Source organism: Lagopus leucura, unplaced genomic scaffold (assembly GCF_019238085.1).
Source record: "Lagopus leucura isolate 7727_CA_CO unplaced genomic scaffold, USGS_WTPT01 Super-Scaffold_100004, whole genome shotgun sequence".
Taxonomy (NCBI): Eukaryota; Metazoa; Chordata; class Aves; order Galliformes; family Phasianidae; genus Lagopus; species Lagopus leucura.
The window spans coordinates 36,116,175-36,129,028 of record NW_024962264.1 but is presented as its reverse complement, the minus strand read 5'-3'; the positions used below and the strand labels follow the sequence as shown (position 1 = coordinate 36,129,028).

Below are 12,854 nucleotides of genomic sequence, written 5' to 3'. Positions count from 1 at the left end.
ACCAATACAGATGTGCAAACTGAAGCCTGGACACGTGGCGCTGTCTGCCTGTGGCCAAAAGGCAATTCAAGAGAAGATTTAGACTGGGACAGATGTGGAAATCCTTATAGCATCCTCTAACCACTATCTCACTTCTCTGCTAGCTCCGCTAAATAATCTTGCCATTGTTCTTCTTGAAAACATCTTATCTGTCAAAACTCTAATTTGTCTTTTCATTTGTTACTTCTTTCTTCAGCACAGTAAAGCCCAAGGAATTTCATTCAGGACATCTTACATAAAGGAGGAACAGTCATATAGTTTAACAAAGGCACTTTTAATCACCTCCTCAGAGACGTTCATTTACCTCCATTGAGGTAAGTCTACATAGGATCCTAACTGTGGTGTATTCATTTCTATCTAAGATACTCGAAGAAGGGCATGTGCAATGGTTTGATAACTCCCTATGGAATAAACCTTTACAAAAAAGCTGACTTTCTGGTGCCAGCCATAGCATTCTCAACAATCACCATTTTACTTACACCAAGCTTTGACATATGAATATGAAAATTCATGTCTGGCATGAAAATCCAGCATTTGAAAACATTCTAAATGCTTTTCTTTTCTATTCCTATGTTCCGTATATATTTAAATCAATGATTCTAATGCAAAACTTGTCCTTTATCTGCAATTACCATCAACCTAACTGCATTCAGTGTTAGGTACAAAAAAAAAAATCTGTTCTCACACAAGCACCCCTATCATCATGTCTGTGCTAATCTAATAACATACATATCTTTAAACACACATTCATCACAAAAGAAACACAAACCACAAAGCAGCTTTCTCCTAACTAGAAGGCCAGGAAAGGGTTTGTTCACCAATTGTCCCTGTATGTGTGATGGGTGCCATCACCTCACAGACAGGGCTTCCCAACACAGGAACCTGGGCAAAGGACTCAAGCTCACAAAGTAAAGCCCATTCCCTTCATGAATGGTTAATGCCTCTTCATGCTGTATTCGCTTCTGACCCTAAACATAGATGATCAATAGTTTTCTAAGAACTCAAAATGCCAGAATAAAAACCAACAACTACAACATGAAATCATTTCAACTGGAAATGCTTACTACAATTTTTTTTTCCTGTAAGTTGTCTCAGGCTTGGACATTAAGGAAAACAAAATAACCCACAAACTTAATTTTGCCTTAGGAATGTTGACTCACCATGGCTATTGGTAGCGAAACATGTTTTCGCTACTGAAGTGAGAAGATGTGACTCAGTTACACAGAGGAAACTTGTTGAATAAACACAGTGTCGTCCTCTTATGACAGCTTTCCAGAGTCAAAAAGCACTATAAAGACTTGCATAGAAAAGCTACACCTCTGAAAGAAAACTTCTAAATCAACTCATTGTCAGAGATCAGGACTGGTTAACAAATGCAGTGTAGGAGACAACAGTTGGCACAAATGCAGAGTATTAAACTTCAAGGTCACTTGAAGGTCACACTTAGTAGCAGCAGGCACAGTATCAAAAGGATGCTAAAAAAGCCACTTGGCTCCTGCTGACAATGCTGATAAGAGGCTCCGAGTTCATACAGAAGCCATTAACACACTACTTGTGCTACATTTTCCAGGCTGAAAACAGCCAATGTTTTGTATGGCAGAAATATAATGCACTGTACAAAAAGACTGGAACCCAAAATCAACAGAAACATCTCCTCTGAAAGCATCTATGAAAACATTTGACCCCTCCAAGAGCCTGCTGTTGCTGGACTCCGTCTGCCACCAACTCAGACCTGGCAAAGGTTTACAAGGAGCAGGTAAAGTGCCAAAATTTCAAGTTGCTACAAACAAAACAGAAGCCGGTAACAACGGAAACGCAACACACAAACCTTGCAATTGTCTGAGATGGCAAAACTTACTAAATGTTGAAATCAACAGAAAACCTTCAGACTCCAAGAGATGCTACGTGAGGTTTCACTGTGGGAAACACATTACTGCCAAGGGTTGTAAAAAATAATCTGTGACGCAGTAAAAACTCAAGAAGGCTATAATAGTGCCAAACAGTATTACCTAAACTCTTAATCTTTATATAAGACTGCATCATGCACAGAATATACCCCTAGTATGAGCAAGATGGCCAAGTATTCCTGAGCTCATCACAGAGCCTTACTCTTTTTCACCTTAAAAGACTATACATTCTGCAATGTAAAAGGGCTACAACTACTTACTTGCAAAATTAAGACCCAACAGAGCATTTCCTTCCTTCTAGCTTCATACATGGGCTCAAATTCTCATTTTCCTATTAAAATGAATTCCATACTGTAAAAGCAGCAACAATCTGATTAAGAAGAAAGACGACAGAAATAAATCTCACAAATTGTAAAGCAGCTTCAAGGAAGTATGCAGCTGACACATGTAAGCCTCTGTATGCTTAGTAATGTATATACTTCCTGCGTGGGTCTGGTGAAAGTACGGGGAACAGTTGAGACTTTCAGAAATAATGCTAAATTTAGTGCTGTTGTATCCTCACCAGTATGCTGTGGTCTTGGAAAAACAAGATTTATTAGGACCGTGATAGTGCTGACTCCGAAGAGAGTGCGCTCACGCTGGTTAAGAAGGCCACAGACCAAACACTTAAACACTCCAAATACTTTATTTTTTTTACCAGGAGCAATTCTACAGGGGGAGAAGCAACACTGATGCGATTTGCTCCCTTCCCCTGCTCCAAAAATATTTGTTGTGGCAAATTAGCACCATAAAATGCTTTTAGGCTGGAAGGGATTTATGGAGGTCTTTTGGTCCAACCAAATTTTAGTATGAAACAAGTATTTTAAATTATTAGAAGCAATATGTTTGAATCTTTTCAACATTTGAATGTTTGACAATCTCCATTGTCTCCATTTCAGTTTCTCAGTGTCCATCACAAAGATTGCCCACACGCCACCACACTGTGCAACAAATACTAGAGGAAGGTAAACTGACAGTACTAAATGATCGTATAATAAAGTATCTTTGTCATGTGGATCTCTGCACAAAATGATAACCTGAACATTCAGCGTCTGCCAAAGAAGCTGAAAACTGTCTGCTGATGTTTGTGACTTTAAGCAAGGTTTGGGACATCTTCCTTTGTACTGCTTTCAATATCTTTTGTAGCTTCCAAATACTAGAATAAACACTTATGGCTGTAAGCATTAATAACAAAAAACATTCCTATTACTCCACATAGACCTTTTAAAGCAGGCATTGAACTGCTTTTTCCAAGAACACGTGGTGTGGGAATGCACTTTTGGTGCCTAAAGTGACAACCGTGATTAACCCTGTGCACTTTCTCACATTCCTCCTGCTCCACGTGTGAGGACCCCACAGGCCACACTTGCTGGTGCCATCAGTACAGAGCAACCTTCATTCTCCATTCCTTTGACACCTGTGCCCAAGGTGTGAGATACGGCTGATCTGCGGCTCACAAACAACCATCTCAAATTCTACACGTCAAGACAGTGAGACAGATGTCAAGGCACAGAGGTCTTACTGAATCAGGCATTTAAGAATATAAACAAACAAGCAAAGGTACAGATCTGTCAGATCTACAGATCTGTATTTATATTTAACCGTGTTACTTAACTTACTGCAGTTTGTATACACTGGACAATGAGAAAGGCAAATCTGTTGCCGCTATCTAGTTAATCCACATCAGATAATGCTATGTTTGCTTTATATTCATATAGGCAGTGGACCAAAAGTATTAAACAATATGATTAAAAAACATATAAGAAATATTTCCTGAAAGCAATGCAAGAAAAATTTATTACAACCTGCACTAAACTCTGCTACTCCCTTCATGTTATTTTTTTTTAATCCTTATTGTTCATATGTAGTTTCCTTTCCTGCTCTTTCCTCAAACATTCCTTTTTTAGCACATCAGCACATTACTAATTACAATGATATGAACAGGCTTTGAGTTTAACTTTCAGTTGAAGGCTATGGGGCATTTCACTGGATACAATTTTCTGCAGAAAGAACACAGGAGAGCATTGAAGGAGAACGAAACAAGAAAAAGAAGTCCTAATGTTTAATTATTTATTTGCTCTGTATGCTACATATACATGGACAATGTCATCCTAAGTGCAAGACATATAACAAGAACATGGAAAAAGACACCTCAACATGTTTGGCAGCAGTCCCACAAACTGTCGAGAAAGAAGCAGAAATAAATGATTACATACCACAAGAGTTATAAAGGCCTAGGGGGAAAAAATCCTGAAAATTTTCAGAGAAAAATCAGAATATGGAAAAAAGGAATTTCTGGAAGAAAACTGAACTTTCACTCACACAGCCTACTTTACCTCAGAATAAAAACAGAAATAATTTGTAGTGTATTGTTTTTAAAATACTTTATCATCACTCCCCTTCAGAACACCTTCTGTACTTAATATCTAATTCAAATGAGCCAGAGAAGAGTATGAGCTGGAAGAGAAGCCATCTAGTTCAACCTTTTCCCCAAGACAAATTCAACTACACTATGTCATTCCTGACATATTTGTCTTGTCTTTTCTTAATGACTGCCAACAAAGAAACTCAGCAATTTCCCAAAGCAAGCTGTTCAGGGTTTCACAGTCATTACCATTTGAGTTTTCCCTACTACCTAACAAGAAGTCTTTTCTTACAGAGGAAAGCCCTTTAGTTGTAGTACCATTCGCATTCACTGATCCCCTTCTGCCCACAATCCCCTTCCACCTTGCCATAAAGCCTTGATCTTAAATCAGTGAAGACTTATCTTGTCCCTTCTGATCTTTCCTCTAAAGTTATCTTTTTGAGATACCTGCTCACTCTCACAGTGACTCTATTCAATTTCGCAGTGCTCTGGGACAGCAATGCTCTGGTTTGGACACAAGTGCTCCAGCAACAGTGCAGAAGGGGTGCTTCACATATCCATCACGCTTCCCTCTTACACAAAGCAGTATGATGCTTACCTTTTTTGTAACAGCACAATATTGCTGACTTTATATTCAATGTATGATTTGCTATCTTTACAACTACTTTTCTAAAGAACTGCTGTTTAAGCAGTTGTTCACCATTCTCTGCTTTTGAGGTTATTACTCTTCCTCCAACATGTTCTTCCATTTGTCACTACTGAATTTAATTCTGCTTTTTCAGATTATTTTTCTAGTTTGTCAAGATGATTTTCAGTATTACTGCAGCCTCTTAAATCTTGGTATATCCTTCTTTGCCACACATTTAATTTTACTTTCCAAGTTCTTAGTGAAAACAATGGCCAAAATTACACTCGAGACCAATGACTGCCAAATCTCTTCATATCAGAGCAGACACAGTACAAGGCCATCTCTTGACACACTGGACAGACATTTTGCAATCCTTCATACTTCATTAATTACAAATATAATGGAGTGTTATTCACAGTATTTCTTCCTATAGAACAATAAATTTTTTCTGAATGTGCTGATCACCCGTAGAAACCACCTGGGTCTCTGTGCTTGTCTCTTTTGCCATGGCGGGCCTGCCCATCACTCACGTGCTTCCAAGTTCACTTCTTGCAAGGTGGTCTGAGAATATCTGACCTGGTGGCCTTCCTCTGCTTGATAGCTCACCAATACCCAGCTGGTTCAGGGCTCACACAGGGCAGTGAAGAGTACAGACCTCAGGTCTTTGAGACCCTCCACCTCAGGAGGCAGAAGATAACTTCTCAGTCACAGATGGTTGTTCTGAATCCTGCTCAGAGCAACCAAACAGCTGAGATCGCTCCCTATGAGCCCAGGAGGCAGGAGAAGGTGTATCGAGAGTCTGAACCCTCAAACTAGAATATTTCTGTTTGCTTGCAAGTCAGCTGCACTGCTTTCAATTAAAAATATTTTAAACTTTCTTCTATTCTACTTGTCAAAATAACTCTTAGTTTGCTGAGATATTGTCATTTTTAATGGTGAACAACATACAGCTACACATCCAGTCATGCCTGGATGAGCATGCATACTAACAAGTAATACACATGTGTGTATTATTTACACAGTTAATGAACCCACATAAAATTATTACAGCCTACTTCTGTCTCCTCTGGATGAGCAAGTTCACTGTATCTCATTTTCTCTCAGGGGAAAAGGGATTTATTTCCCCAGATCTTCAACATTTCTCAACATCTTCCATCTCCACATTCCATCCATCATGCAGAGCTTATTCCTGAGATTAGTGTGGGGCTTCCATGATTCATAAGTACTCATCGTAAAAGGGAGTTCAGATTCTTTAGTGATCTGTAACCCTGGCTGTGTATCAGTTTCTACAAACACAGATCCCCATACTCCTGTGTATATCAGAAGCCTTCCTGTGGCCCAAAAGGAGTCCAGAGCACGTAACAGACCGAGTTGATCCCTTAGAAAACCAGGGACATAGAACTGGAGTTAGTTACCTGCTGCCTTTGTAATGCCAAAAAAAAAAAAAAAAAAAAAAAGAATGACATATTTTGACTAGATTTCTTCTATTCTAATCCATCTTGTTTCTCAAATTCCTTTCCTAAATGAAGTACAGTCTAGTGAATACAACTACACTGCATATTATAGAGCTGGGTCAGATAAACATCTGTTGAGGTAGCTAAGCTTACAGCCTTTTTGTCTCACCAGCTAAAAGAAATACTTCTCCTTTTGGTTATAATCTTTCAAAACTTCTTTAAAAGCTCTGGGAAAATGTCTATACTACCTATGCTTTAGTAATCCTTCTTTTAAAAAGGAGATGACTGTTTGTGATAATGTAAGAAATTATGTAAATAAGCAATACTACATCTAACCATACCATAGCAGATTAACAACGTACCTTCTATCTCACCTCAGACAACTCTTACACACAGGTAAACAAAAAACTTCACACATAATCTTAAGATTTTCATTGTATGTTATATAACCCTGTAGTGTTCAATAAATCAAGACCATCTTAAACTCTACTGGCAAAAGTAGCTTACAGGAATAAGAAGTCATCAAGGCCATTAAGCACACAGATACAACAGCTAACTCAAGGAGTATTTCACCACATGCCAGCCTGTGGTGTCACCTGGGCACAGTCTGAGCACCCTTGTGTGTTTTTGCACCCTTTTCCTACCACCTGATTACAACCTGGCTACAATCCTTACTTTTTTATGATCTTCTATGTAAATTCCAATAAAATAATGTGTTTAGAAATGTACTTATTTTTCCTTATTGAGCCATGTCTATTACTTTTAAGAAAGAGGCTAAAATGAATACTGTGTCACGCAACAGAACTGGTGTGGAACACAAATTCTAACTTGTCTACAGTCTTTCTACAATTTATCAGCTGTTCAATACTTCTTGAGCATATGCAGCCCGCTGCCCTGCTAAAACCAGCACATAACAATAGCAGGAAGTCTTCAGAGAGCACTGGCTATCAAATTCTCAAGCCAGCTGCAGGAGCCCAGGCAGGAACTATAGCAGTTCCAGGATAGCTCAGCGAGGAGCAAACTCTCAGCCAGGTCACTGGTGCAGCTGCAGAGCAAGGGCTGCGCTGCTTCCCAAGAGTCGCCTCACTCCCCTCCCTGTTGTGGCCCCAGCACAGCCTGCCGGGACAGCACATCACACGTGGCAGCCAGCCCACTGGCTCACACATTTCTTCCCTACTTCCAACACTCAGCTCAGCTGCAGCCCCCTCCCTGCACCTTTAAATACAGAATGAAATAAAAGCTGTAGAACCTTGCCTCACTCTTAGCCTACAGGAATTTGACAGGTAACAGTGGTGGAGAGCAAGAATTTAAAGGAGGCCAAAGAGTCAAGCTCTGGACATGAGAAAGTGAAACAGAGGCAATGGTGAAAAAGACAGACTTACCAGCTGCAGTGCTGTGGATAACATGAGAAGAAAAAAAAAAAGGGATTAACCTCAGCTCTTTAACCTTCTCCCCCACAGTCATTCACTAGCATGGGAGAGCTACCAAAAAAGGGTCCCTTTACTAGTGTAAGCCTAAGAGAGATTGCCTGGAGACGTACAAAGAATTTGGAGCATTCAAAGTCTCTTTGCCTGAAGTCTAACTTCCACTTGGCAATTTAAGCCAGGGCTTCCTAATGACTCTGGTTTACACAAGTTCCTCTGTTTTCCACAGATCAATCAGTTACCGTTTGGAACACGCTACGCACAGTATGTGCATTGGGAAGCACAGAGCATCCAGGTGGGCCTTCAGTGAACGAACAGGCTTGAACTAACACATGCTGGAATTCAAGAAATAACAGCACTTCTCCTGGATTAAATGCTTCTGAGTCCTGGCATTTTAATTAAGGCACCTCTGCATTCAGAGTAGTTATCACCAGCATTTATCTTCAGGCTGCATCCCTCTGGATCTGTCTTGTAAATAGTTTACCCAAACCTATTAATCTGTCACCATTTCCTTCCTTACTTCTCAGTCATGCAGTCTTCTCTCTCTGCTGCTTTTATCCCCAAAGTAGAACAACATAAAAAAAAATAAAAAAATTCTACAGGTTTCAGAACAGCAGACTGAGAAAATAAAGATGAAGTATAAGCAAATTTACTTTTTCCTATAGAAGGTTCCAAAACCAAAGTAGGCAGATTATCAGAATTATTTCCGCCTGACAAGCTGATGAACAAAGTGGATTCCTTACAACATGCCTACTGATTGTTACCATGTATTTACACAGTAAACACTCTGCAATGGAGGATCAACATAATTAAAGTGAGGTATTGCTACTCCTTCCTTTATTTTTATTCTACTTAGCATAAAGGCAACCCCTGCAGCCTCCAAGAGCCAACACGGTACCCCAGCTCCCCCAGAATCCACTTCTCCCATTCCTCTAACCGCTGACTGAGTCATTTTGCAGCATAACGTTCCCTTTGTAAAGCACTGGTTCCCAAACCACGGTCCTCAGAAAGCTGGCTGGCTACATGCTGCTGGCACTGGTCCCCACTTCCAACTGCTGCATGGCTTTAAAGACAACCAGGATGCAATATAGGCTTTCCCAGTACTAATTACCCATGTTAGATACTACTTTAGTTGCTGCAGGGCAACTGTGTTCTTGTGAACAAGTGAGTAGATGTTTCAAAACAACTCTAGAGTCGTCCAGGGGGGGGGGGGGGCGGGGGCACAGGAAAAACCATGGGAAGCCTTGCTCTAGATATCGTGCCTGTCCTCCGTGCAAACCTCACTTATCCAGCAAGTCTGGAACTAGAGCGAGACCAGGAATTATCTCCAGTTTTACCATATGGAGATGAAGACACCAGGCCAGTTGCTTGTTTTATTTAAACATGTGTTTCTTCTACCAGCAGTATTAACATTGCTTTGTTCCTGTTTATATTTAAAGAAATGAGAAAATAAACTAAGTAACTTTTTTCCTCTCATTCCATTTTTGTTCTTTTAAGACTTCCCTGTTCCTGTCAGAGTGAGTTAAGCTAAACAGAAACAAGGCATTCTTGTTCCAGAGTAAATGTGTCCACATTTGGAGTTCTTTGGGAACTATTCCTACAGCTCAAATTCCTGTTGCCGTCAGCCCCTCTCCTTAAATCTTAGTAGCTTTCTCATGTAAAATGCCCTGAGGTTGGATTGTTTGCTTAATGGAACATGGTAACACACAAACTACCAAAGGCAGCAAGTTACACAATACCCATCCGCTGCTCTTACCACTGCCCCTATTTCAGGGGCTTCAGAGAAAAGTTTCCAAACGTTTGCAAAGAGGTGGCTGCATTATGATAAGAGGGATTCCGTGGCCCTGAGGATCCTAAGAGTTCTGAGCCCTTGCATTCATCCACGCGTGAGGCATTGTGGAACCATCCCATACACTCAATGCAACCCCCAGAGGGAACCTGCGTTAAGGTGAAGCTCAGTATGACCAACAAGTCAACGTGCAGCTGCAGTCTGTGCGAGGACACCTCACACCTACACTTCCCTAGCACGCAGCCCTCCTCAAAGTCACGACAAAATCTAACAGCAAATCCTTAGCTGATCGCTTTGGAGTACCAGCAACATTACTTGACAACTAGCACACATGTTAGCAATGCAGTAAACGTACACGTATCACAACACTCTGCTAGGGCAGCTCACAGTGCTGAATTCTTACTGGCTCTCAGAGTGCAAGTTTTATCTCGCTACTTCAAACATATAAGAAAGTCCACTTCACTCCAGGTTTTTAAGCGAATCGGAAAGCCACTCTTCTGCCTACAGGGTAAGGCAGAGGCATACCTGACAGGGTTCCACCCAAGAGACCCGGGTTCTTTTCAAGAGGAATGGCGTTTAAGCCTGTGAGTTGAAGGACGAAGCAGTAAACTTACTTTCCAGTGATAAACTGGCTTCTGGATGGTGTGCACATAGGCTGAACATAATAGTTCTCCAGTTTAACCCCTTCAGCAGCTAGCATGTCCAGAGTGGGCGTCCTGATCTCCGAGCCGTGGTACCCTACATCTCTGAAGCCCTGATCGTCAGCCAGGATGAAGATGATGTGCGGCTGCGAGCTGGGGGCGCCGACCCCCGGCTCTTCTCCCAGCGCTGCCGGCGCCTCTCCGGGGCCGCGTCCGAGGCTGTCCCAGGACAGGTAGCCGTAGGTGAGGAGGCTGAGCACCGAGAGGCCGGCCAGCACCCCCACCGCCAGCATTTTCCCCTTGCGGAGCCGCTGAGGCCAGCTACACCCACCGCGGGCCATTCACCTTGGCTGGAGCGAGAGCGAGACGGAGGAGAAAAATAATAACAAAAAGAAAAACACATAAAAAAAAGCCACCCGAGACCAAACCCAGCAGCCTGCGAGGCGGGGGCAGCAGCCATCAGGGGCCCCGCCGGGCGGGGAAGCGGAGAGAAGCCGCGCTCATCGCGGCCACCACCAACTTCGACAACTCCAGCCGCTGCCGCGGGAAAGGCGCCTTGGGCCGCCCTGCCCGGCGCCGGTACCGGTGCCGGCCGGGTGGGCAGGGCCGCGCCGGGGGTCACAGCACCCTCGGCCCGCCTCCGGCCCCGCGCCGGGGCGCCGCTGCCGACCCGTCCCGGGGCCGGTGCCCATGGCGGGGCGAGTCGGGGCGCCCCGGCGCAGCGCCGCCGCCAGCGGGCCGGGCCCCGCCGCCTCCCCCGCGCCCCTCCGCGCACAACCGGCCTCGAGGCGCCCTCCGCCCGCCCCCTCCGGCGCTGCCGAGCCGCTCCCTCCCCTGCCTCCCTCCCCTGCCCGCCTCTCCCCTCCCCGCCGCACGGCTCCGCCGCGGGCAGGGGGACCCCGGCTCCGCGCCCCCGCCCCCCGGTCCCTCCCAAGCTCCTCGCGGCAACTTGTGGCTCTCTCGTTTCCCGCCCCTCTGGCCTCTCCGCACCTCACCTCCTGTCCGTGCCCCCCGCCTCAAGGGCCCCGGGGTGCTGGGCAGTCCCCAGCCGGCCCCAGCCGAGCTGTACGAAGCGCCCGGGGCAGCTCCGTGCGGCTCCCGCTGCTGCCATTGCCCCCAGCCTGGCTGCGAAGGGCAACCCGGGCCGCCGGCGGGTCCCGCTTCTCCCTCCCAGAGCTATCGATAGTCGTTAGCGTTTTTGAAATCACCGCAAACGTCTGGAATGTATGAGTGTACCGGATTTGTTTTCAGCCGCAAAGCAGACCCCAGTCCCAAACCCTCCAATTCTGGTAAGACTGTGGCAAATGCGAGGAATGCTCCTTTTCAAACCACTATCATTTCTTAAACTTTGGGTTGAAGCATGAATGTGCTGCACTTGCAAAATACAACTTCCCCCTAGTCCTGAAAGACACTGAAACAAGCAGAAACTTACATTCATGCATGATTACGCTAAAGTGAAGTGAATATGCAGGTCTGACCTGCCTAACATGAGTCATCCCGACAGGAACAACTTTTTCAAACTAGTTTTTTTAATACGTTAACTCTTAACCAGCCACCTAGTCTAAGGCATGTGACTGCTGCACCTCAGAAGCCCTGGCTCAGTCCCGCTAACCCCACGCTGTCTGGTGGTCCTCTCTGATCAACATTTCCATCTCATTTTTACAAGCTGACCGTAGCACTGAAGTTTGCCCCTGCCACTCTGCTCCGCACAGCCCTGAGCACTGTTATCACCTCATATCTTCTGCAAAGCACAGGAATATTTTTGAACCTTGGAATATCTGGCACTGAATGATAAAAATCAGCTTCTCAAATGAAAAATATCTAATATCAGCTTTACCACATCATAAGAGGCAGAACAAGAACAGATTTAATGGTTCCTCTATTGGATGTTGAATATTGGTGTATGTTCTTCACTTACCTTTAACAACATTGTTCAACACAAGTGTCTGGATTTTGCTTGCCTGGATGTCTACGCAAATGTAATTCAGTTCATAACAGCACTTGGTGTTCTTGTTCTGGAGAGAAAAAATAAAATTAGGCTATCATCACAGAACCTTAATTTTTGTCGATTCAAATTGATTTTGTGCAATCTATCATGAACAGAAATGTCACCACTAAAATTTTCACCAAAGAAGAGTTACTCAGAAATAACTTTTTCTCTGTACTTGACAGCAGCGCAGCAGGGGGAACATGGAAACAAAAGTAGATTTGGTGATGTCAATATGCTACTTAAGGGCTTGTCAACACTGGAAAGTGGTATTGATAATATCTTCATTGCAGAACCTACCAAGTTTAACTCCCAAGGTGGAGTTCCTCTGAATTCAAAAGAAGGAACTTTACAGCATGTTAACTCAAGCTCTTGTCAAAACCAAACCAAACAAACAAACAAAAAAAAACAACAACCAACAACACCAACACCTCCAAATCTTAAACTGAAGAAATTCTGAAACCTTCATGTACTGAAATGACATTGCCTTAAAAGAATTCTCTATTCAGATTTATTATTATTATTATTATTATTTTACACCTTTTTCCTCATATATAGGACACCAAAACTGGATTTGTAGT

At 43.3% G+C, this 12,854-nt stretch overlaps 1 protein-coding gene across 3 annotated transcripts in view; it reads right to left on the bottom strand.

The window, feature by feature from the left end:
* ARSJ (arylsulfatase family member J) overlaps positions 1-10,823 on the bottom strand; it is an 85,727-nt gene extending 74,904 nt beyond the window's left edge. For all 3 annotated transcript variants that reach the window (XR_006178739.1, XR_006178738.1, XM_042870441.1), the window contains exon 1: positions 10,260-10,823. Coding sequence is in view for 1 of the 3 variants with exons in the window: in XM_042870441.1 (XP_042726375.1) it covers positions 10,260-10,627 (368 nt within the window). In the remaining 2 variants the exon portion in view is untranslated. The remainder of the gene's footprint in view (positions 1-10,259) is intronic.
* Between the last annotated feature and the right edge of the window lie 2,031 nt (positions 10,824-12,854).